The sequence below is a fragment of the Nelusetta ayraudi genome, unplaced genomic scaffold (assembly GCF_046127955.1).
Source record: "Nelusetta ayraudi isolate G7.1 ecotype Tasmania unplaced genomic scaffold, CSIRO-AGI_Nayr_v1 ptg000017l, whole genome shotgun sequence".
NCBI classification, from domain to species: Eukaryota; Metazoa; Chordata; class Actinopteri; order Tetraodontiformes; family Monacanthidae; genus Nelusetta; species Nelusetta ayraudi.
The window spans coordinates 1,385,391-1,411,199 of NW_027466067.1; the positions used below are offsets into that span (position 1 = coordinate 1,385,391).

Sequence of the window (25,809 nt, forward strand, 5' to 3'; positions counted from 1 at the left end):
TCGTGGCTGTATCTCGGTGGCCTCTAGTTTAAGTTGCTTGTCAGATTCTACCCATTTGTTTATTTCCAGTTCATAAGATGTAAATATCTTGTTTTTTTATTTATTTCCCTACAAGTATGTTATTATTATTTTTTTTAAATTTCCTTTTGACTTTTTAATTAATATAATTTTCCATCTTTTTGCACTATACCTTTACTGTAATTATGCACATTTACCCAATGTCGGTCCAATTTGAGTGACGGCGCTTTGTTTGAGTTTGAACTGTGACAGAGAGCAATGAGGGTGTTTGACTAGCTGGAGGGACGAAGTGCACGGCTGCCCCCCCACCCTCCACCATCACCTCTCGCGCGCCCCCTCTCCCACCCCAACACCAACAACCTCCTCACTCACTCACAACAACCCCGTCCAATGTCAGGTCATCATCACCACGGTGGCACGCGCAGAGCGGATCTGTATGGTTTCAGTTGATGCGCGGACGGGACAGAAGCCGTGAAGCGTCCGTTCAACTCGTATATCCTCCGTCGCGAGGACGCTGCGGTCCCGGGGCGTTCCGCCTCGAGCTCCGCCGAGCCGAGCAGTGGGCAAATTGTCCACCGTTTTCCACCTGGACGGCAAGTGAGCAGGGCTTTTTTTCTCAAAAAAAAAAGGTCCTTCGCTCCGCGCGTGATTAGTGTTTAATTTCCGTCTTTTCTTTGAACGGATATAACCGTTTAAAGGGCTGCGCACTTTTTTGGCGGGGGTGACGCGCGGTCAGCGCCATCCACGCGCTTCGTAAATGAGACGGTGACGCCGTTCTGCGCACGTTTGTGACTTAACGAAGTGGCGGCCAACCGGAAGTCTTCACGTGAGGAGTTTTTTTTCCCTTTTGTTTTGTTTTGCTGGGAGAGAGAGAGGGTTTTTAGCTTGCAGTCTTTTAAGGGCTGTTCTTTGCTCTTCCACACAGCTTGCCATGCTGTTGCAACCCCCCCACCCTCTCACCCTGGTCTGAATCACCTTCAGGGCAGATCAATTGACGTGCTGGTTTTGAAAGGAGACTTGGAGGTTGTGCCGTGGTTGGGTTACTAGAATTGGACTGATTCCCTCCACTAGTTGACTGAGTGTGTGTTTCTTCTTCTCCTCCTTCAAGATACCTGCATGGCTCTGGGATCTCTGGATGTTTGACTTCTTTCCGATTCATTTTCAGGTTTGTACCCCTTCGCCATTGTTTCACTGAATGTTGCACACACACCAGTTTTTCTTTCCTTCCACCTCCCCCAGTCCGAAATGTGACTTGACTGTAGAATATCAGGTGTCAAAGAGCATGGCCTGCAGCCGACCGTGGACAGAAATTCATATATTGTGGAAAGGCAGGGGAGATGCAGTTGATATTACAAATGGATGAGTCAGTGCCCCAGAGGTTGAATAATTTCCAGTAATAGTTTTTAGATTAGATATCCTCTAGCATGTTTAAAAATTGTAATCCAAGCCAATACTTAAATAGTTAAAAAGTATCTTCCATTTGAATAACTCTTAGCTAATAAAGCCCAACTATTTATTTTCTTGACTCTTTAAAAGTTTGTTTACATCTATGGTCTGTTCATTTATAGACGGTGATATGCAAAAGATGTAAACAACAATTAGCTTTGCTTTAACTTGCTGTATACATTTAGCGTGGCTAATGTGCTGCCTCTGCTTTATTTTATCTCAATGCGTGGCCTCTTGCTGTCATATTGCCATTTGGCACTGTGAATGAACCTTGGGTGAAGCCATTTTCTCACATATTGTGAACTTACCACTAGTTCCGTTTGCACCAAGTTCTGGCTTGGACATCTTGGGACTCCAAGCCAGAACAGTGAGTAGAAAAGTGCTAAAAAAAAAAAAAAAAAAAAAGGCTTTACATCTGAATGGTTAACGTGAAGCTAGCATTGCTACAACACTGAAATCCCAACACTGGCTTCGGGCATGGTTGTATGCAGACAAATGGAATTAGAACAACACTTTTGGATATATTAAACAATAAAGAATAAAGGTGACACCGTGGAATGGGATTCGGCATTGAGGGCAAGCGCTCTTGTCATTAAGATTGATGGAGGAGAGGAAATAATTCCGAATGGCACATATTACTGTTTTGCAAATTTTCAGGTTTATTTTGCCGTGTTTCCTTTTCTCTGACAGAACCGGCTCCATAAAAAAAAAAAAAAAAAAAGTCAAAATTAGTAGGAGTACTGCCTAATAATGAAAAAAAAACAACCAAATAGGATAACTACAGATGGTAGAATTATTTTTTACAGTCCCTTTTATGCATACTAAGTACAGGGATTCACTCCTGGCTAGAGTGTTGCCACCAGTGCAGCTCTCCTTGTACGCACATTCAAGGTCAGGGTCAATTCAACACTTGACATGTTGTTTTAATCCATTTCCGAATGTCTGCGTAAAAATGCTAGCGAGGTTATCAAGCTGCACGGGGAACATCCATTTGTGACCGAGCTTTTAACGTCTTGAGATCCTGCTTTAATATGTCCACATTGCTTGCCTTCTCCACGATGCAATTGATTTTGTAAAGTGCACCACTCCCTCCAGCTGAAAAGCAGCACCACACTATGATGCTGCCACTTCTTGTGCTTCCAGTCTGTAGTGGTGTACGGCATCTTTAAAAGTTCACATATGCTTTTACATGGTTTTCTTTTCCCAGAAACTGAGATCCTTGTAGCGAGCTGAAGTGTGAATTTTCTTTTCTTTGTTTTGAAGCAGTATCTTCCTTCATACTGCTCCCACTGGTTGACCTCATGCATCAGTATAAGACTTGTTTATGTGGCTATGGATATTTTTGTATCCAGTAGTCCGAAGGTATTTTTACAACGTCCCTTTCCTTGCTTGAGAAACAATTTCTTCTTTTTTTTGTGAACCCACACATTTTTCAAAAGGAGGAAAGCACATTCTCCCTGTAACACTCTCATAGTAGTTCTGATCTATGGTTTTGGTCAGAAGCAATACGCTCAATATTGTCAAAGCTGTGTTATTATTGTTTTCATATGACAAGCTTGAATTCTGTTTGTGGGTTTGCTAGTTTATTCCTGCGGTTTTGGCACATTTCTATGCAACTCTCCACGTTTCCAAGACCAGAGGCACTTAATTGGCTTCATATTACATGGAGAGGAGCAGCTCAGTTGACTTAAATATACTGTGAATATTTAACAATTCCAGTCATTTAAATCATGAGGGTGATATTTTCTGTAATTATTCAGAAAACATCGACATGGTCACATGATCACTCAGTTTTGCAAAACGCTGTTCAGTCTCAAAATGTTTTATTAGTGCAAGTACACTTCTTTTCCACGCAAAATTGTTTTAACTTTCGTTGCCAAGACAGCGCTATTATTAATAAAGATTAACGCTGAATAAAAATGAAACCACTAGAAATTGATTGATCATTTCACTTGATACAAATTGTTTCAAACTGTGCTTTATCTAAGTGATGTGGTCATTCTTTCTCACTCTGTGCCTTCTTCTCCCCCACAGAGCTGTATGTCGGGCATGGAAAACAAATAAAGAGGAAATAGCTGCAGGATGAAAACATGGCTGCGCCCCTTATTGCACCTCCAGGACCTGACAGCTTCAAGAAATTCACCCCGGAGTCGCTTGCTAACATCGAGAAGCGCATCAAGGAAGAGGCGAACAAGAAGCCACCCAAGCCCAGATCGGACAGTAGTCACCGCGACACATCTGACGAAAATGAACAGAAACCCAACAGTGACCTGGAGGCTGGGAAGAGCGTGCCCTTCATCTACGGCGATCCGCCTAGTGGGATGTTCGCCACGCCGCTGCAGGACTTGGACCCATATTATTTGAACAAGAAAGTGAGTTCTCACACTGGCTAAATGCAGCATCCATTTTTTTTGACAGATATGCTGCATTACCCCGGTTCTATTTCTGTTAGTCTTAACATTAGAAAGGGCGTCCCCCTACACAGGTGAAGCAGCTGCGCATGACGAATACCTTCCCTGTAGTCTCTGTGGTTTTCTAGAAAGCATCACTTCCAACACCACCATTCGCAGCTTCCAGTAAAGTGAGTTCTAGCTTCCCGCTGACAATTAAGCTTTGGCGTTCCTTTGGGAGGGGGACAAAAAAAGCGAAGGTGGTCTGAACACCTGGCGACGGGTGCCGAGAGGTATCAGCTGTTGTAGTTGTATTTCCATTAAGGTATTATTCCCATTTTTGAAGATGGCACGGAAGGTTTCCAGAAGCCGTCATCATTATGGAGTTGTTGCTGTAGTTTTAGTCTGGGCTGCGGCACTTTGTAGTTGTTACTTGTTTAATTAGGAACATTGTTTCATTGTTCACACAACCAGTAACTGATTATTAGGCCAAGAAAAGCATGACAGCTTGGCCACTCCATTTATTTTTTTAACATATATATATATATATTTTTTATTATTAAGCTTTTTTTTTTCTGCCAAGTGTCATCAAGGCATCGCTCACTCGTTAGCACCTTGAGAAAAGAGGAGCGAGTCAGAGAAGTCAATAATGGACTTTTTTTTAAGGTATTATTGGGATTTTGTTGACATTATTGTTATAATATGAGACTAGGTGATCGAAATTGCAAAGATGACCTTGATCCACTGAAAAAGCTTCTAGTCATTGCTGCAGGTGCTCAAAGACGGTCACTGCATTATTGGGGTGCACACAATATCACTGAGGGTTTTTTTTTTAGTGCTCCTTTGCAGCAGCAGCAGCAGCAGAGGGCTGTCGCTGCTCTCTTCCTGCACCCGCAGGCTTTCTTTGGACTGCAGTTGATGGACAACGGTGAATCTCACAAAGGATTTTTTCTTTTTTTTAACGCCGTTAATTAATCATCTAAATTAACGTGTGGTCAAGATGATTCAGTAGCTGAAGGGAATGAAAAATCTGCCGTTGTGTCTCATTTTCAAGGGGAATTGGAATCGGTTCAGTGAATTAGCTTCATGCCATTGCAAACCTCCAGCGCTAACGCTGCGAACCTGAGGGGGCAGCACTGAGTGTAAAGAGACTGAGTGAGTTTTTCACCCACTTCTGAAAGCAGTACGTTGGCCAGACAGCAGTACAGTTCTTCACCCTCATGATTACACCAAGAAGCTCTACTTATGTAATGGAGGGCATCTTTAGTCGTCTCATGTTTCATCACAGTTTCAGGTTTCTTGATAATTGAATTTTGCAACATGCCGAAATGCATTCTTGTTTCTATGTATTTGCAACTTGTAATGTATTTCTAGTGTTGTGATTGCGTGTGTTATTTCCTTGCCTGACAAAGGAAAGAGTTTGAAGGAATGGAGATTTTCAGGTTTTTAATATGAAGGTTTTTGCAAAAATGTGGTTATCAACCCACAATATCCAGAGGCTTCTGCTCTTGAAAGGGAGATAAGAGATGCTGGGGAAGGCATTATGCCCTATTTATTGAGAATTCCTCTTAGTCAATGATGGAGGGAGGCCATTTCCTCCCTTGAGAAGCTTTAGCAGGCCTTTTGCTGAGGTTGCTGCTTGTGAACAAGCATGTTCGCGTCAGTGCAGAGCCTTGAAGCTTCTCTGTTACTCAGATATGCGTTTGGTTTCTTATTACGGCCGTTAGGGAAAACATCGCGTAAAACCGGCTTCTAGCAATTGTAAGTGATAGTTTGTTGCCGACGTTTGGTTGACCTTGCACTAAGATTCTCATCAATCCACCATCAATCAGTTCTAAGGCATTTGACTGAATCAATGGAGGCCGATCAGGCCTAAACGACACGGGATCCATTTTGCTAGTGGTCACATCTGCATGAACACCAGCCACCGCGTTCCAGTGGCAGCCACGCGTGTTCATGTTTCCATTCCATAACCGCCCCATTCTGATGGTTTCATTTAAAAGCACTGAGCTGGAATGCACTGGAAATGTACTTCACATTTGGGCAAACGTTTATGTAACATATTGTGTTTCTCCTCAATACACATTACATAAAGCCTGACTGTAAACTGCAGCTGACGCACAGAGCCGCGCACCAGCAGTATTTCTGGATTCCTGCCGTGTAGAAGTGTAGCAGTAAGTGTGCCTAAGAGGAAATGGAAGTGCGGCCGAAGATGACAGGAAGTCATCTAGGGAGGCTCCGCGCAGCCGCGGTGGACGGAGGGGGTAGCTAGCCGCTAGCGCTCCGCCGGTGATAATGTGTAAGAGAATCTGACGCCTGCACGGCGGTGAGAAGCCCAGTCAGCAGGACTCGGCCGTCGGCCAGCGCTGCTTCTCTATCATAGGAAGCACAAAACTATCAAGTGTTTGTGCCTTTTGTGATCTATTGATCTGCAGTCCGAGTTCACTGGTGGCCACAGGAAGGCTTTTATTCTGGCCCTCTGCATTATCATCCCCAACCCTCCTCACCCAGCCAAATGCAGCCATCTGGCTCCTCATGCGGTGTGCAGTTCACTCAGAAAAGGATGAAGGCATTACAGCTCGACTAATTAGGCCCTGAAAGTTGGCGCAGGATACAAGGTATCACAATTGTTGCCTAACTAAAGACCATATAAAATGCTCAGTAAATGACAAAGCACTGTCTGATTTTTTTTTTTAATCATTTTTTCCATTTTCATTATTGAAACTTTATTTTTTTTTGTATTTCACAAATGTATTCATTCATTCATTCATTTATTTTAGAACACATAAGCCCACCGCCCAAGTGTTTTTGTCAGGGTCTCCATCAGCCAGCCGACACACTTTGCACACGCTACACTGGTCAGAAAGACAATTATTAATCCTCTAAAGAAAAAAAATATATACATGTTTTTCTAAAACACTTTCCAGAATATATCAACATTTTTTCATTTATTTATTTAATTCCTTCATCACCAGTGGAGTCACTCACGCGGTGTTTGTTACCTCAACCTCCACAGTGAAACCAGCCGTGACAAATAGTGACAACATGCCCAGCCGGTTGTTCGTTCCATTCTGTTCCACGCGGCTGCCTTGTGTTTGTCTCCCTTGGAACCTGTGGGAAGAACATGAATGCATCACTTTTAGTGAGAATGAGAATTAATCTACAGAAGCTGCTGCACAGGAACTTAATGCAGTACAATTTGTTGGTTCCTTTAATGGAAAATTAAAAAAAAAATTCCTTTGAAACTGAAGGTCTGACAGCTAGTAGCCCAATTAGCTTATTTTATTGTTTCCTGGCTCCCAGCTCCTGGCTCATCTTCATTCTGCTTAGTCAAGAGTCTGCCAACCTCGTCATATCCGGCGCATGTCAGCAAATTCCTGCGGCGTGGCTGCCTCCTCTCACCTCCCCTTACTATCATTCACAACAATCCCCCTTCTAATCTGCTAATATGTGTCCTCTATGGTAGGGGTTACTATGTCTAGTTGAGGCTGGAGTCCTTGGCGCTCTCACACTGATCATCCCCACTCACTCACTCACTCACTCACTCACTCACTCACTCACTCACTCACTCACTCAACCCACAGTCATCCTTTTGCTTATGGTTGCACCGTATGCCAAGTGGAGCAGCAGTGTGTGTGTGTGTGTGTGTTTGAGAGAAAGAGAGGGGGGGGGGAGAGAGAGAGAGAGAGAGAGAGAGACTGTCGGCTGCAGGAAACCTGATCACAGCACTCATACATCAAAGGGAGGAAGAAGGGGTAGTGGTGAGGAAGAGAAGTGCAGCGTTGCACTTCGCCTTTCCCCCTGTGATGGAGCAGAGGACTGCCTGGGCTTTTCAAATGTCTGATGTGATTAGATAATGTTAAGGTTGCTGTGGTCACACAGGTTGCTGTGGTCACACAGGAAGAGCATGGCAGGACGGCGAGATGGAGGCCATGCCAGCCTTTTATTTTATTATATATATTTATATATTTTTTAAGCTTGCTTTTAGCACGTGTGTGTGTGTGTGTGTGTGCGCGCCTCTTTGTCACGATGATTCAGCTGGAAGTGAACGGGGTGGAAACCTCTAGCGCCCCCTGTGGTGTCATCCTGCGCTCCCCCCGTGTTGTGTTTGCCGTGTTGTTGTTGTGAGGGAAACTTCCTTTCGTCGGAAACACTGTAGGGGAAAACACATTGCAATAGCGCCATCTTCCCCGGCCCGAATAGTTTTACTTTGTAAAAGGTCCAGTGTGTAAGACAGCACGTTTCATATTCAGGCCACTGTCAGGTGGGCTTCCTTAAAAAAAAAATGGCGGTGTAGGATGGCAGCTAGCTAGGAGCAAGACCCTTATTGATCAATGCATATTCTCGTATATATGAGAAACCTGAATGTCCATCAATGCTAACGTGCCCCCCCCCCCCCCCATCCACTCATCCATCCCATCTCCATCCCCTCTTCCTGTCTGCTCATCCTTTGTCTGCTTTTTTACCCTTTTTTTTTTCCAGCTTTCTGCTCCGCTGGCTTCGCTCTAGCGGCGTAGTGCTTGCGTGTTTTTTCCTTCTTTTTTTTTTTTTTCTCAGAGTGTAGTAAATTAGACGGAGGTGCTGTAGGCTCCAGCGCTCTGTCTGAGCCCTCGGCCTCTGATGACACAGCATCTTTCCACACCGGCGCTGAGCGAGGCAGAGCGGACAATAGGTCGAGTGTGCCACTACGATGGAGGGGGGGTGGGCGAAGGGAGTGGACGTATGTGGGGGCCGGGGGGAGGAGGGATGGGTGGGGGGGTATCCTTTTTTTTTTTTCAGCGTAGCATCCAGGTGAGTGGAGCGACATGGGAGTGGGATTAGCTAGCGGGCGAAGTGGCCGGCCGAGCCCTGGCTGCAGCTCAGCTCCCAGGAAGTGCCTGAGTGATGCGTCAGGATGTAATGCAAAGGCCGTAAATAATTAAAGCCCCGCTGTCAGGTGTTTTGTCACGAGGCATAAAAGTTTTGTCGATGGACGATGTGGAAAATTGGCCCTGCTCGCACGCCGTGCGTTCCTGCCTCTCAGCACAAGAAGACGTGATTTGGATGTGCGAAAGAGGATAAAGGGATGGACTGGGTTGATGAGCGAGAACAAAGTCCCACCCTGTTTCAATCACACGCTGCTGTTTCTGGGGACATTATTATGGATTTTATATCGAACAGGTTTTTCCCACCTTTTGACATGTTTGGGTGTAACTTCCACTTTCCCCAGAATTCCTCACAGTTCATCTGTTACATTACCGTGGTTTTTGCTGGACACACTTAGTGAAATGATTGATGCATCTCATGTTTTTAGACTTTTTAATTTTATCACTCATTATTATTATTATTATTATTATTATTATTATTATTATTATTATTATTATTATTATTATTATTTTTAATAACGATAATCTTTGCTTGTCCACTGCCGTCAGACGTTAATCCGCTGTTTGCTTTCTGGGACACTGCAGTTTGTGGGTCCAACTTTCCCGCAGATCTGATTCCTCTTGTTGGCGTTGCGTGGAGGACAACAGCACGCGCACACATTGGATTGATATTGTTCTTTTAATCAGGCACACGTTTTTTTTCCTACCTTTGACATATTTCTGATCAAAAACATGTCTGGTTAAACAGAAAGATATAAATCCATTAGGAACCACAGAGCTGATGAACGCAGAAGCGCGCCCATCGTTTGTCTCTGTGTGAAAATGGAGACAGATCTTTGTTCTTTGGTCTCTCTGTACGCGTCTCTCGCCCATTCGTTCGCTGCCTCCCTCCCCACCTCTCTCGCGCTGCTCTGCTGCATGCTTCCCCCCGTTGCCCTCTCCCTGCCTCCCCCTCCCCCCATCCCCCACTCCTCCCCACCTCCTCTCAGATTTGGTTCTCGCCCCTCTGCAGCTCTCTGCTTTCTCTGCTCTGCATCACTGCCGGTGCTCCTGGGTTTTTTTTTTTTCCCCCTCCTTTGTTTGTTTGTGTGCTGCTTCCGCGCTTGAGTTTTGTGTCCCAGTGACCGTCTACACGTCTCAGTCAGTCATTATCACCACGTGACTGTCGAGAAGTCCAGACATAACGAATCTAGCTGATATTTTGAGCCTTTTAAAATACATGGATTTAATAGCTTGACAGCAGTATAGATGTCAAATGGCTAGATGCTGTGAGTGAGCAGCACTGTGTCACCTGCGTCTGTGCTGGACATGCTTGAAGGATGGCTTGATTCTTAGACACACCTTTATATTCATCCGCTTCTCTTTGATTTGGAAAATGTGTGGGGAAAAACGGTTCTCCGTCCAGAAGTATTTTATTTATCTGCTTTGAACCACATGCTGGGCTTGAACTTCAGTTGGTGTTTTGTGATAAATTCCATCCATCCATCCATCCATCCATCCATCCATCCATTTTCTATAACTGCCCCGGTTAAGGAAATCGCATATCTGCAGCTCTTTCCCCAGGTTGCCAAATCATGCTTTCAAAGCAAGTTTTTTTTTCTCCCTTTCATTGTCATTGCACATTTTCACCAGTTCTACCTTTTTTTTCCTTCTTTTTTTTTTTTTGCTGAATCACACACAAATCCTAGATGCTGCGTTGACACTGACCAATAACGTGCGCGTGAACAAATCAGACCCATTTCCCCGAGATAACTGCTTAGTATCCAAAGTTCTCAGACCTCTCTGAAAAATTCATCTGAGGGAGGATGCCGCACATTAATTAAACAGTGGAGCGTCGTCATGCAGTGTGGGACGCCGGTGAACTGCTAATGGGGAATCGCTTGCACATTTTTACAACCTCCTCCCTCCATTTGCATTGTGCGAATTTGTCTCGTCAGCATTGCATATGACCTCTGCGAGACAGAGCGACCCCTTTGAACGCAGCCTGTCCGGTTTGCTTATAGCACTGCTGGTGTGTCTGTGTGTGTGTGTGTGTGTGTGTGTGTGTGTGTGCGCGCGCGCGAGGGAAAAGCTTTTAAATAATGCGATAATGGAAAGATGTATTATTGTGTAGGACACCAGCAGGCCATATGGAGACGGTGGTGCAGTGGTTGGCGCCATCTCCTCACAGCAAGAAGGTCGTGGGTTCGGATGGAGGTTCGCTATGTGCAGAAGAGGACAATGTGCACTGATTTTAATGTAATATACACTGCCAGTCAAAAGTTTGGACACACCTTCTCATGCAATTTTTTTTATTTTTTATCTTGACATCTTTCGACACTGCAGATTGATACTGAAGACATCAAATATATGAGAAAAATATATGTAATTATCCAGCAAAAAAAAAAAATCTGTGTTAAATAACTAAAAAGGAAAGCTGGTGGTTATTATGAAGAATTTAAATATATAACTTGTTTGGGTTATTTTACACTTACATAATTCCACGTGTGTTCATACATAGTTTTGATTCCTTCAGTGAGAAACTGCATTGTCAATGGTCATGAGAATGAAAGAAAAGACATTAAATTCATAGGATGTTCACATTTTGGACTGGCATTGTGGTTTGAGGACAGCGCTTTGCTCAGGATTTCTCCGCTACGTCGTTCTTGAGGTCCTGTTGTATAAATGACAACAGAATAAATTAAATGAAATAAAAGAGAGGACTACGCACACGTCCTCCACCAGGGGCTTCTTGTAGCGCAGTAAAGTTGTTTTTATTCTGTAGAACGAGCAGCGGATCGCTTTGTGCTGCAGGTTGATTCTGCTGAGCTTCAGTATGTAGCTTCGATCCTTTGAATGCTTCAGTTAGGCCTTTGTTCTGTGGAAGATTCAAACAGAGGTGAAAGTGATTGACTTTAAAAAAAAAAATTCCAGTTTTATTTTAGTTTGTCTGATTTTGTATCACAAGGTTGGCATGAATGTGTTGAATGTTTAAGATCAAGTCAGGCCATGGCTCCTCCCACGATTAGACTTGAGGCGAATCGCAACGAAGCTTGGAAATGTCTGATAAAAGCGTTCTTACTGAGAATTGAAACTGCAGTGGTTGATGACAGTGTCCTCCAGTGTGAAAGAAGAGGCAAAGCAGGAAGGGATCGTGTTTTGCACCATAGTCTCACTTTTACCTTCCAACACTTTGGTTTAGGGTTTAGGAGTGGTTCTTGGCTATGCTTATTTAATGTAACTTTACATTATTATTGGTTATTATTATTGGTTACAGTATATTTAGTTTACCGGATGGCTAATAAATGGATTTGATCAAGAATAATGTTTTGCGCAGTGTATGGGTCACTTGTCCCTAATTTGTAATCTCCAGTCCTCACTACACTTGTAATAAACCACATAAAACCACCATATGTCACCCAACCAGGTTTGGTTAAGTTAAGTCGATATGTCCTTTCCCAGCCTTACCATATGAAGATTGTCTCCATGTAGACAAACAAGTTTTATTCTGCAAATACCTGGCAGCCGCATAATGAAAACTCAAAAACAAAGTTCCATATATACATCTTTGAGAAATGGTTAAGACCAAGACCTAGAATGGAGTCCAGAAATGGAGACGGGTGCAATCTACTTCTTTGTTATTGGTTGAAAATATTTCCTCTGCCGGTGCTTGTGCCACATCCACCCTGATCGCCCATGCAGCCAGGACGTTGCATAACAAAACATGAGGTCGGAGCATAAAGACAGTGCAGCCTTGCAGGGCCGGGTGGCCCAGCGCCGCTCAGCACTGGGGCTGTTTATGGGCGGGGAGTGGTTGTTGAGAGCTAAGAGTCAGCAGATCCTGCCCCCTGATCGATGACACCATTTGCGGTTCTCTTCCAGTAAGAGCTTTAAACTTTGGGTGAAGGGAGACCAAAGCTTCCTGTGTACCTGTCTGGTCCCTGTGCTCCACTGTCCCCGGAGGGGTGGTGTTGGTGGGTGGAGGGGCCGCGGGACCAGGGGGCGACCACAGGCTGCACACAGCGGGGTTTAGCTGCGCTCTGGACTTGGAGCTTGCTAGCTGCCGAGGGATCTGCATCAGCAGAATAAACAAAGAACAGCAAAAAAAAAAAACAACTCTGTTTTTTTCTCTCTGACACAGTGCAATCTTTTTCCGCTTCACCTCTCGTTCTGGTCCCGTTCTGGTGCTGTTAATACCCACTTATTGTTTTGATGTTATTTGTTTTTACTTGCTTATTTTTTTTTTTTGCAAATTAAATATTTTTTTTAATTTGCCAAAAAAAAAAAGAAAAAAGAAAACTGTAATTTCTCCCACGAATAGCGCAGATGCTAAAATTTGTCACTGCAAGTTTGGTAAGGGGAAGAAAACAAATGCAGATTTCGTTGCGTGACGGTGCAAATGTTTGCTGACTGTTTTTGACTGTGTTTGCCGTCTTGCTCTCTCTCTTTCTCTCTCTCTCTCTCTTTCTCCACAGACATTTATTGTCGTTAACAGTGGCAAAACAATCTTCCGCTTCAGTGCCACTCCCTCATTGTACATCTTAAGTCCTTTTAATCTACTTAGGCGAATAGCAATTAAGATTTTGATACATTCATATCCTTTTCCAGCGGCTCTTTTCTCAACTGCTTATCTGTGTCTTTCCTGTTCTAACAATGTTCAAGTGTTTTGTGTGTGTGTGTGTGTATGTGTGTGTGTGTGTGTGTGTGTGTGTGTGTGTGTGTGTGTGTGTGTGTGTGTGTGTGTGTGTGTGTGTGTGTGTGTGTGTGTGTGTGTGTGAGAGAGAGTGAGAGAAACGTGTGTCTTCCAAGTTTTCCTTAACCCTCTGCCTCTCCTCACGCTGTTCAGCATGATCATCATGTGTACCATTTTGACCAACTGTATATTCATGACATTCAGTGACCCCCCTGAGTGGTCCAAACAAGTAGAGTAAGTACACGCTCACCCCGCCCAGCCGTTACGCTACTGCCACGTCCACGTACGAGGCTTCTGGGTTGTTGTTTTTTAATCCTATTTTACCACTTTTTCTTCTTTATTTTTTTCTTTGAAGGTATACCTTCACAGGTATCTACACATTCGAATCACTGACAAAAATTATTGCCCGAGGCTTCGCCATCGACGACTTCACCTTTCTCAGAGACGCATGGAACTGGCTGGATTTCATGGTCATTTCAATGGCGTAAGTATTTTTTTTCAACCCTCGTCCCACGGGTGACGCGTTTCCACTCGACTCACTCCAAAAACATAGTTTCAAGATGTCAAACATTGTATGGCTAGACTTAGAAGAAAAGCGAGAAAACAAAAAAGAGGATTAGGGTGCAAGAAAATAATGCATTTTACAAGGTATTTTATTGTATTGCACATTACAGCAGACCGTACTTCCTTGGCTTACTGGGAGGAAGACCCTTATTGCTCGCTCTCTCTCTCTCTCTCTCTCTCTCTCTCTCTCTCTCTCGCTCCCTCTCAATGTATGTATATATACATATATATATATATATATATATATATATATATATATATATATATATATATATATGTATATGTATATATACACACACACATGTGTATATATACATGTATACGTACATATATATGTATATGTATATATATATATACACGTATATCTATATATGTATGTATGCATACATATGTATGTATGTATATAAATATATGTATGTAATTATACATATATATGTATGTATGTATATAAATATGTATATATGTGTGTGTGTGTATATATATTTGTGTGTATATATATATATATATATATATATATATATACATACACACACACACACACACACACATATATTTACACACACATCAGCTTTTACCAATACAAAAAAAATCATAAATCAAGGCCAAATTTTACACACTGGAACTTTAATCCAGATGAAACGTCCCACCTTTTATACAAGTTCAGGCCACCTCTGTGCATACTGCACTTCCATACAATCCATCATGGACCTAATGAAGGGCTATCACTGACACACTGGTGGTGGCTGAATCTTCACCTTCCCTGGACATTCTGGGTGTCACCTTCACTTCAGAGGTTGACTCCAGATATTTCTTTTTTAGGATGTGCCCTGTACAACAACAACAACAACCGAGATGTGCATTAAAACATGTGCGTGTCTGTTCGGGATGGCTGCTGAGTAACTGTATCTGATCCACCTTGCAGGTATATAACAGAGTTTGTAAACCTAGGCAATGTGTCAGCTCTGCGTACGTTCAGGGTTCTGAGGGCTTTGAAAACAATTTCAGTTATCCCAGGTAAGACAGTCCAGGTGTTTGGGGGCTTGTGGGTGGGCGAGTCACAGTGGGTTGATGTTAGGTGTGGTTATGTTTCAGTCCCTCTCCTCCTCTTCCTTCCTTCCTTCCTTCCTTCCTTCCTTCCTTGCTTCCTTCCTTCCTCCCTCTTCTTCTCTCCCCACCGCTCTGACAGGCGCTCTCTCTCTTGCCGTGGTGTCCCCCCCCTGGTCATCGATGGTGGTGCTGGTGTCGTGCTCTGCCGCGCACATGCGTGTACATGTCGTTATTGTGTGTGTGTTGTGTGTCATGGGGAATCTGTTCTGTGTGTCACCCTTACCTTGTTGCAGATATATAACAGAGTTTGTGGACCTTGGGAATGTCTCAGCGCTGAGAACGTTCAGGGTTCTCCGAGCATTGAAGACCATTTCTGTCATTCCAGGTGAGATTTAAACACTAAGGCTGAGCCTCCTCTAGCCGGCCCTACTTCCATCCTACTGACTTCTAGTGCAAAAGCAGATGTTTAAGAACCTCTTTATTGATTTTGCCTACTCTTGACAATCAAAAATGGTAGCAATACATTTTTGATAGGCTTAGCAGTCTACTGGCAGTCTTTTGAGCTCCCATGCTTTATGTATAGGGATAGCTGGGCTCCGTGTTTTTTTCCTCATGAAATGGAAGTTAATCCAAAGAACGGACATGCAATTCTGTTTCGGTCTGGTTTTCTCATACTGAGCAAAATTCGCAAAATACACGTCACTGCCACATTGGTCAAAAAACTGTTTCACTCTCCAGACTGCCAAGCCTAATTCAACAACACGTTGATGATGCATGAAGCTTTGCGAAACATGCTCTAACAACTTGAGCTCAGAGAGCCCCTTTTTTCTTTTGAAGTTTTAAAAACTGTTTGAGCCTGTAGAGATTCTGATCTAGGTTTCCGTTTCTTTCCTGTAAGGTTAATAAATAAGTTAAAAGAATATGCAAAATATTATTATTTATCATTATTATTATTATTATTATTATTATTATTATTATTATTATTAATATTATTAATCTTGGTTTTTTTTTCTATCCAACTTCCTGGCTAAATGTATTGTGTTAGTGTGCCAGTGTGCAAAATGGCTTAAATTAAACAAAATAGACCAGCCCACAGTTTTAAGTGCCACCAAATCCTCACCTGTGAAGGTGTGAAAGTGATTGGTCAAAAGCCTACGATTAGAAATAAAAATGATAAAAACAATATAAAGCAGGTCAGCTCTTAGTGAGCATGTTGTGGCAATGGGCTTTCATTATGTAATTTGAAAAGCATTAAAATGAACTGGCTCATTCATTTACTGTTAAATGACATGGTTCAAATGTGAGAGCTTTTGCTAACTCATCTAACTGATGCCAACTCAATCTATCACAGTCAATTTCTTCAGCCTTGGCGTTTAAATGATTTGCATGCCACCTCCCATTGCTCTGCCCCGTGACAAACACTTCTCTGCTCCCCCCCCCCCCTTCTGCTCTTTATTTTCCGCTTCCTTGACCAAACTCTTGCACTGTATGTGTTGGTTTTGCTGTGTTAAGCTTCTTGACAGAATGAGGAATAATCACTCGAGTCAGGTTGTTCCCACAGGTAGATGCAGAAAATAACAGCATTTGAAGGAAAAAAAAGTATTGACATGATACAACCGATCCTTCAGATAAATTCAACAGTCACTTGCAGAAAAAAAAACCAGTCACAAGTGTCTTTCTGATGGGAACATTCTATCCAGTGTTTTTGTTGTGGTCTGCTGTGTTTTGTGATAAACAAAATGAGTATTTATTCATGTTTAATTTAGAACAGACTTCTTTTTGTGTGTTTCTGTGTGGGCTAGACAAAAGTAGTAAATGTGTGAAAAAGATATGTCTGAAAATGACTGCAAACAACTCCTCTATCCCAGAACCAGCTGACAACACACAGTACAAAAAGCATAAAACTAAGAGAACATATCAAAAAACAAAAGGGGGTCATACAAAAAGGAAAGTTCTTAAATCTTACAAAAATAAATGTGTTAAAGATAACACTGGTAGAATTCATTTTTGAATGTGCTGTTGTTAGCCCACAGCCACCATTATATCTGCAATGGGCAACTACACTGATACTTTCAAAAGAATCCTTTCCTTGATGTGTGTGAAAGTTTACAAGAATTATTGGCAAAATCTTAATAAACTACTATCCATCAATATATTTGTCTAAGTGCGCAACTGCTGCAAACAGTAGTTTGGCAGTTTGGTTTGCAAGGGTCTTGCTCACGGAGCATTTTGCCATGGCTTGGAAGCTTCCACTTCCACTGTAGATCTCTTTCAGCTGGCTAGTATTGCTCATAGACTTGGCTTGTGGTGCTCCTACTGGAAGCTAGCTGCTGCTTGCTAATCTACTCCTACCATTTATGGCCTTGTCTGCAGTCTGAGAAAGGCATGTCTGTTATTGATATTCAGCAGCAGAATTTTTCAGGATTAAGTCTGATTTTTGCCAAGTAAGTTTAATTAAAGTGCCTCCAAAACACATGCCAAACCGGCTTGTGCAGGTTTGCGGTACCAAAAGTAAAAAAAAAATATTCATGTGCCACTTTTTGTCTGCCTGTATGTGCATGCATGCATTGTAATTTGTAAATGTTTTCTTGTGAGATCACCTGTTCTCATATATGTCCTCCAGTGCAAATTTGTACACGTCTATACATCTGTATATTATACGTCTGTATATTAACTAACAGGCCTGAAGACCATCGTGGGCGCCCTGATCCAGTCTGTAAAGAAGCTGTCGGACGTGATGATTCTGACCGTCTTCTGTCTTAGTGTCTTTGCACTTATTGGACTGCAGCTCTTCATGGGGAATTTGCGGCAAAAATGTGTCATCTGGCCAATCAACGTAACTGAGTGGGTCATGATCAATGACAGGCCCTTTGAGTGGGGGGAATACGTAATGAATGACAGTAAGTGATCCTGTGATATCTGGACAACAACTGTTGAAAGCCGAAATGAGAGAAAATGTGAAAGTTGAAACTAATAAGGCTACTTCATGTATGGACCGTATGTAATGCAATGACCTTTTTTTGCTTTCACAGGTAATTTCTACTTTCTTCATGGTCAGCTTGATGCATTGCTCTGTGGAAATAGTTCTGACTCAGGGTAGGTTACTGCACTTACACACTGTGGGATTAATTCATGTTTAGCAATTTAAGTGCAAAGCAAGTGGGATGGGACTTCAGACTATCAACGTCAATATCCTCACCAGCTAGATAGCTCGCCACATAAAAATGTGAAGAGATCAATTTTTTTATTTAAAAAAAAAATGAACCATGACTGACACCCTCATCTGGGTGTGGGTCCATTCATGTACAACCTACAACCAAACAACAACATACATGTATTAGTATTCTCTCTCATGATCATGTTGCATTTAATTCACCATTGGTGCTGAATTTGCAGTACTAATTTGATTGCTAATGTTTTTATTTCCGCTATTTATTCTTGTAGACGGTGTCCAGAGGGCTTTACATGCATGAAAGCCGGAAGGAACCCCAACTATGGTTACACCAGCTTTGACAGCTTCGGCTGGGCTTTTCTGACTCTCTTCCGACTCATGACACAAGACTTCTGGGAAAATCTTTACATGCTGGTAAAGCATTGATTTCAGTAATCTGGTCCAGTATTTCTTTTTCTACTTCTCTTTATTGGTGGATAAAGTCTTTTGGGCAAAAGTTGGAAAGTGATTGGGCAAACGAAATGTTCACCCAATGGCTAACCAATGAAGTTTGTCGTGCCAAAGTCCAGTCGTGATGAAAGGATGTATGCCAGACTTGTCCTCTTTAAATGTGACCATTTTGAGGATATTATCCACCTTCTCAGGAGGTAGAGTGTCCTTCATCACCACTGACTTGAGGGTAATGCCATTAAAGACTCTTTGGGGAAACAAGGAACTGTTGGCGACGCCCACCTCCTCATTTGACTTATTTGCCTGTATGGCCTGCTCCAAAGCACGTTGGCCACTTGACCCAGAACAACAGGCATCACCCTCTGACAGTTTGGATTGTGCTTACTATAGGTCAAACTTAAATGACTTAACTTTCTAAACTTCAGTCTGCCAAGTTCTCTGGTGATGGAGGAAAACAGCTGGAGCAAAGCATCGTTTGGGCTTTGTGTTGTCCTCTCAATCTTTGCTTTTTGGGGAAACCACAACGTGCAAAAAGACAAGCTAGATCTGCCACAACCAGACTAGAAACTCTGTCGTCAACAGATCTAGGCTGTAAAAAGCTGTGCTCTTCAAGTTAGACAATGCCTTGTGATCATTTGGTTATAGCCTTCAAAGCTCCTTCATGTATGGCACAGAAGTCAACTCAAAAGCTCACTTGAGGGTGTAGTCTCAGGCCAAAATATGACAACCTTAGAGAAATCTAACTCAATGGGCCTGGTTGACTGTGGCCACCCGAAAGGAAGCAGGGAAGGAGGGTTTGTCACCACAATCATTGCTCTCTGTTTCTCACATATCTTCCTTCCACAAGAGTCTGAAACTTGGCCCTTTTCGTCATCTGCACTCCAAAGCATGAATTGGGACTCTCAGGTGACAATGGATATTCCATCCTTTACCTGCTGGCTAGCAGCTAAGGCCTTCTGTGTGAGCTCATCCTAGGTTGCTGAATCTGAGACACAGTGACCTATACTAGTCAGCTTTGTAATATTAAACTATGGGCTTTGTAAATACAAACTATTTGCAGCATTCGATTTCAATCAATTTTCAGTAACATTTTTTGAAAACCCCTTCAGTGTTGTTGATCTTTTGTTGTGACAATGCCATCCGTATCCGATCAAACTCAATCAAGCAACACTCATGGCGAACTCCTTTGCAACAGCCATTATTTTTTCACAACTAGTAGTCCTGTTATTCTCCAGCTCCGTCTATGTCGATTTTTGCTCAACCAAAGATGGTTCACCTTTCATTGAAAAAGCCTTATGCAATTCTAAAAACAAATGGTTTAGGGGTCCCAGGTAAACCTTAGTAGAGAGCGCCTTGGAGGTGGTCCTCCTGAGAGTGGTCTCAGTCTATCTAATATATAAGTTGTTATTTTTTTTAAGTTGACAACTCGCATGATGGCAAAGTGAGTTTAACCATCAAACTACTCTCATGTCAACTCTTGGGACCATTCAAGGTTTTCTCCAGTAAAGCTAAATACCTGGGATATCCGAAACCAATTTTAAAACTAAACAGGTAACTCTCTTATGTACCTTCTACTTCTTGAAATCGATTGGATTTGGGGGTCTCTTGCAAATTAAGACCCATTGAATATTAATTCACTGATGAGTTTATAAGATTGTTTTCATTGTTGAAATCTGAGCTATTCAGATGCTGTACAAAGGTTGCAGTGAACAGGATTTGCACTAACACAGCAAGAAGGTTCACAGGTATGCTCCCAGGGCCTGAGACCTTTCCATTTGTATTTTGCGCGTTCTCCCAGTGTCTATGTGGGTTCGCTCCTGTTTCCTCCATTGGTCTAAAGACGGCTCTGAAGGTCCAATTGGCGACTCTAAATTGGCCGTAGTGCAAATTTTCGTCCTTCTGTGTGGCCCTGAGATAAACGGGTTGTCTATGGTGTAACTCTACCTTTACCTGAAGACAGTTGGGATTGGTCCTAGCAACACTGGCAACACCCATGACCCTGACTGCAGAAGAAGCAGTAAAAGAAACTAAATGGAAGAAAAGATGGTTGTTTTTTTAAGATTTGTTTCCTCTATTGCATTGTGTTTTTGATAGACTCTGCGGGCTGCAGGGAAGACCTACATGATCTTCTTTGTACTTGTCATCTTCGTTGGCTCCTTCTATCTGGTAAATCTCATCTTGGCTGTGGTGGCCATGGCTTATGAGGAGCAAAACCAGGCAACTATCGAGGAGGCAGAGCGGAAAGAGGCTGAATTCAAGGCCATGCTGGAGCAGCTCAAAAGGCAACAAGAGGAAACACAGGTTGGCCTGACTCTCTCCTTACATGCATCCTTGAGGCTGTGTTTCTTGGTTCATGATTATTATTTTTCCCAATTTCTATTTAAGGGTCCTGCTATGGCAACATCTGCAGGCACTATGTCAGAGGCTCCTTTAGAGGATGAAGGAGGTGGGCACTTGTCCCGCAGCTCTTCTGAGGCCTCCAAACTAAGCTCCAAGAGTGCAAAAGAGCGAAGAAATCGCAAGAAGAAATGGCGTCAAAAAGAGCAGGAGAAAGAGAAGGGAGACAGTGAGAAGGTTGTCAAGTCTGAGTCGGACGATGGCAGCAAGAAAAGTACCATTCGTTTCCCTGGAAGCCGTCTGGGCAGGAAGACGTCTATCATGAATCAGGTAAAGTTGATGATTTGATTCATTCAGCGGTTTATTCATGCTGTTGCTAGCCTATTCTGCTGATGCTATCTCCAGAATTAGACCGGGCATCAGGCTACATCTAAAATGACTGTCTTTCCTCTAGCACTCAGGATGTACCGATACCAGTATTGATTATTGGTACCAATACCAGGATTGGGTACTCTACTCATACTCGTAGAATTCTTGCCCATACCCCAACACTGATACCAGTTGTATATGTATGCTTATGACAATTTTGTTCAATTTGTGTTTGTACTGCAGTGAAACTCGTGACATGTTCTAGAAAGACATGCTATGGAATGTTGTTCAAATAACAGAACATATGTGGGGGAAAAAAAAGCTGAGTAATTCTGCAAAATGTGATGGCCTTGTCAAGTACAGACTTTTTTCTACACAAAGGTTTTCCATCTTAGCCAGATAGTTTTGTCCTTAACAACTGCAGCTTCTTTCTTTGAAGTCATGACCATCATCAACCTTCTTCATTTGGAACGAAAGCTTTAAAAAAAAAAAAAAATAATAATAATAATAATAATAATTAGCCTTGCTACACTATTATTGGTCAAATCTGATTGGGCTTGCTTTGATTAAGACAGACAAACGTTTTGTCTCGTCAGCCATTGTGACCTTCCCCCCAAAGAACCTTGACACTAGTTCAGTTTTTGTGTCCATGTTTAAAAGCAAGATTTTCAAATTAGTTGTAATGGGTTGTTTAAAAGCTTTCTGTTAATCACAGACTAAATGATTACTATGCAAATCAAACAATTGATTTCTTTCTCTTTACTGTATAACTTTTTTTCCGACAAAATAATCCTCTATATCTTGTCCCATTGGAAGTCTATACCTTTCTCTGTGTCCTATTTTCTTTCCTTCTCATCAAATTTCCCTCTCTCTCTTTCCAGTCACTTCTCAGTATCCCAGGCTCTCCCTTTATGTCGCGCCACAATAGCCGGAGCAGCATCTTCAGCTTCAAAGGCCGCTCCAAGGACATGGGCTCGGAGAATGAGTTTGCCGACGACGAACACAGTACGGTGGAGGAGAGCGAAGATCGCCGAGGCTCCCTGTTCATTCCGGTCCGCCGCAACAGCTACAGTGGCTACAGCCAAGGCTCATCACACATCCACCCACTGGCGCCCCACTCGGGAGGGAAGAGGAACAGCACTGTGGACTGCAATGGAGTGGTGTCGCTCATTGGCCCCGGGCCTGGCAGACGGCTTTTGCCTGAGGTGAAAATAGATAAGGCAGCCACTGATGACAGTGTAAGGATGTCCATGGGACAGTTGTTCAGTCTAGGCATGATGGTGGTGGCCCTGGTCTCCGCAGCTTCTCCATCACCAACCTCCACCCCTTGGCTCCTGTCCCCTTTTTTACCCTCAACTCAGAAGCTCCTTTTTGCCTTGTCTAAAGCTTTATAAGCTGTCTTATGATTTGAATCTTACACAAGCACTTTATTCCAGTCTATTTTCCTTGTTCTTCTGCTCCTTTTAAACATAACTGGTGGGCTGTCATCAGCTGTAAGGATATTTATTGTCCCCTGCTTTGGCAACGTCATGTTCATTATTTCACTGATATTTTAACAGCTCAGTCCTGCTGAGGTCACCCGAACAATTATATCGCCAAGCTAACATGTCATATATATTCAAGACAAGAAATTACACTCTCACTACTTTTATATTGTTCTTTATTAGCAGTTTTCCACTTTTTGTCCCTTCTGTCATTCCGTCTTATTTCTCTTGTCTTCTCTTTCCTTTTTATTACCCATTAGTCCTCTTCCTGTGAGTTGTTAGGTGCTGCAAGGACAATTTTTTTTCCCCTGTCATACAATTTTCCCTCATTATAGCTAGCATGGTTAACCCTCCTCCCCTTTAATTCCGAACCAGTTTACCTGCTTTTACTTTTGACTCTGTCTGAAAATGTAGCATGGTGTAAGAGTAAATGTGATAAAATGCCCCTCTGTATTGACAAGCATGCCCGTGCATGCAGTTTAATTCAGAATTTAAGAATTATAGTTTAGTTTTTATGCAGTTAGTGGTTTTTGGAAATTAAGGAGAGGGTGAATTATCTAACTAAGGCCACTTCACCGGTGACAAAATACCAAAATATAATATCGTAATTAAAACAATTTCTACCGGAATAATAATGTTTTTAATTTATAGTGACATTGTTTAGTCCAATTTCTCAGCTCAGATTGTTTTTCATCTTGTAGGTGGTAGTTTAATTATTTAATTATTTTTAACTTGAGTGTTCACGAGTTTGATCCACTTAAACTCTGTGGTTTGGCATTCATTAATGGGTTTTTGTTGACAGAAGGACCTAGCTTTTGCAGATACCTTCACCTTTTGTGCACTATGTTAAACAAGAGCATCATCACTGACCATTTGTACATACTTTTTTTTATTTTTTATTTTTTAAATATTCACCAAGATGTGAATGCTAGGCATATATTTGAGAAACTTTACTTTTACTGCATAAACGGAATTTACAAGTTTTAGAATCAAGAAGTAGTATATTGCAAAAGAAATTTTATTGATTGGCTATGATAAAAAAAAAAAATCATGTTTCAACTGATTTTGTTATTACAAATACAGCAAATCACTGGAACTGTTCAATATGTATATTGTCTTAGAGCATAATGTGTGCCAAATATACCATTGTCGTGTGTTGAATTGTAGTTATGGTTCACATATTTTCCATCTCTCGGAATAGACCACTGACTTGGAGATCAAGAAGAAGCACTCGGGCTCTCTGATGGTTTCTGTGGATCAGCTCAACTCTTCCTTCAAAGGAAAGGACCGTGCCAACAGTCAGATGAGCGTAGCCACCAACACTCTGCTTGAAGGTACCCTCTGCACACGTTTTACGCCGGGCCGCATAAGGGTTATGATGTATTTCATGCTGACATGGCGACAATAATGATCACAAGCTAGTTTAATTTCTCAAAAGTAGGCTGCTGAGTTAGTATCATTTTAAGTATTTAGTTATTTATCCTTATTCGCACCTTATTGAACGCAGTGATTTTACCCAAATTAAATTTTTATCATTTAATGCATTTTTAAAGAGTCACGTTCTCCTAAATGTAATTTTTTTCAAACAATGTTGTGGTTTTTCTGTCTTATTTTTTTCATGCTGCAGAATTGGAGGAGTCTCAAAGGAAGTGCCCTCCTTGCTGGTACAAGTTTGCCAACACGTTCCTCATCTGGGAGTGCTTTCCTTATTGGCTGAAGATCAAGCATGTAGTCTACTTGATTGTCATGGACCCATTTGTCGACCTCGCCATTACCATCTGCATTGTCCTCAACACCCTCTTCATGGCAATGGAGCACTACCCCATGACTCCCCAATTTGAGGATGTCTTGTACACTGGCAACTTGGTGAGAAACTCCAGTTCACTTTCTCCTTTGTGGAACCACTGCCATTAGTCTCCATTAGTGTTTGTTTCCTGAAGGAGAGAGCAGTTGAGCAAGGCACAGGGCTGGTGTATGAAATGCAAGAAGAGAATGGACAGGCAACTAAAGTTATGTACCTGTGGACATAATAGATAGAGGATAGAGGTTAGAGATAGAGGACTACCATTTTATGCCATACTAAAAAGACTGTTAGTAAAACTAAGTTGATGTACTGTTTTTGTCCCTTTTTCTGTTTTTTTTAAACATTTTTATTCATCTATTGAAGTGCTGTGGTGCTTTTATTTTTTCTTTGATCCAAAAGCCTGCATTGCAGTAGTATCACAATCAACCTTATGTCTTTAGAAATACATTTGCATTAATAGCACAGCTTTATGTTTTTGTGAAATGGTATATGGTTATGGACCATTTGATCATCCCATAACCTTATGATGTAAGATTATGTGAGAATAATATACAATATTTGAAGGGCTATAGTATCAAATTAATACTTTTTGTTTGGACGTCCACAGAAAGTTGTCTAACTTGAAGAAAACCTAATGACAGATATCGATTAGCAAATACTACTTTACTCTGTGACAGTTAAATTACCAAAAAACATTCAGTTTTATATAATGCGAGTAAAGCTTTTTTTTTTTTTTTAAAGAAATTCAAAGATTGACAGAAGTTAAAACAGATAAATAAATAAATAAAACATTTAGTGTTTTTTAGAGGGTTGGGGGGGTGAGGGTTGCACTATTTGAGGCTAAAATCCTACATTTTACCTTGCAATTTCTCTTTTATAATGAAAAAAACCATTGAATGATGACCGCTTTCCTGTTACTGTGATGTGGTCTTCAGGTTTTCACGGGCATCTTTGCTGGTGAGATGTTTGCCAAGCTCGTTGCCATGGATCCGTACTACTACTTCCAGGGAGGGTGGAACTGCTTTGACGGCTTCATTGTGACTCTGAGTTTAGTCGAGCTTGGACTGGCTGATGTGGAAGGTCTGTCAGTACTCAGGTCATTCCGATTGGTAAGTCAATACAGTATAGAGACGCTTAAAACATATGGCTCCTTCTTTCTGCACACATTTTGAAACCATCTGTTTTAAGTAC

The 25,809-nt window shown here is 42.0% G+C and overlaps 1 protein-coding gene across 7 annotated transcripts in view; it reads left to right on the forward strand.

Moving 5' to 3' along the window:
- Positions 1-1,122: 1,122 nt before the first annotated feature.
- Positions 1,123-25,809, forward strand: part of LOC142887152 (sodium channel protein type 8 subunit alpha-like) — a 38,283-nt gene continuing 13,596 nt past the window's right edge. For 2 of the 7 annotated variants that reach the window (XM_076024558.1, XM_076024560.1), the window contains exons 1-15: positions 1,123-1,183; positions 3,499-3,836; positions 13,174-13,291; positions 13,535-13,625; positions 13,747-13,875; positions 15,296-15,387; positions 17,684-17,902; positions 18,035-18,098; positions 18,447-18,588; positions 20,719-20,925; positions 21,010-21,291; positions 22,212-22,568; positions 24,016-24,148; positions 24,442-24,680; positions 25,554-25,727. In XM_076024558.1, coding sequence (XP_075880673.1) covers positions 3,555-3,836; positions 13,174-13,291; positions 13,535-13,625; positions 13,747-13,875; positions 15,296-15,387; positions 17,684-17,902; positions 18,035-18,098; positions 18,447-18,588; positions 20,719-20,925; positions 21,010-21,291; positions 22,212-22,568; positions 24,016-24,148; positions 24,442-24,680; positions 25,554-25,727 — 2,529 coding nt within the window. In that variant the 5' untranslated portion in view covers positions 1,123-1,183; positions 3,499-3,554. Of the gene's footprint in view, positions 1,184-3,498; positions 3,837-13,173; positions 13,292-13,534; positions 13,626-13,746; positions 13,876-14,877; positions 14,970-15,295; positions 15,388-17,683; positions 17,903-18,034; positions 18,099-18,446; positions 18,589-20,718; positions 20,926-21,009; positions 21,292-22,211; positions 22,569-24,015; positions 24,149-24,441; positions 24,681-25,553; positions 25,728-25,809 lie in introns of those variants that run through there. The other 5 variants (XM_076024561.1, XM_076024563.1, XM_076024559.1 and 2 more) reach the window with 4 other exon arrangements.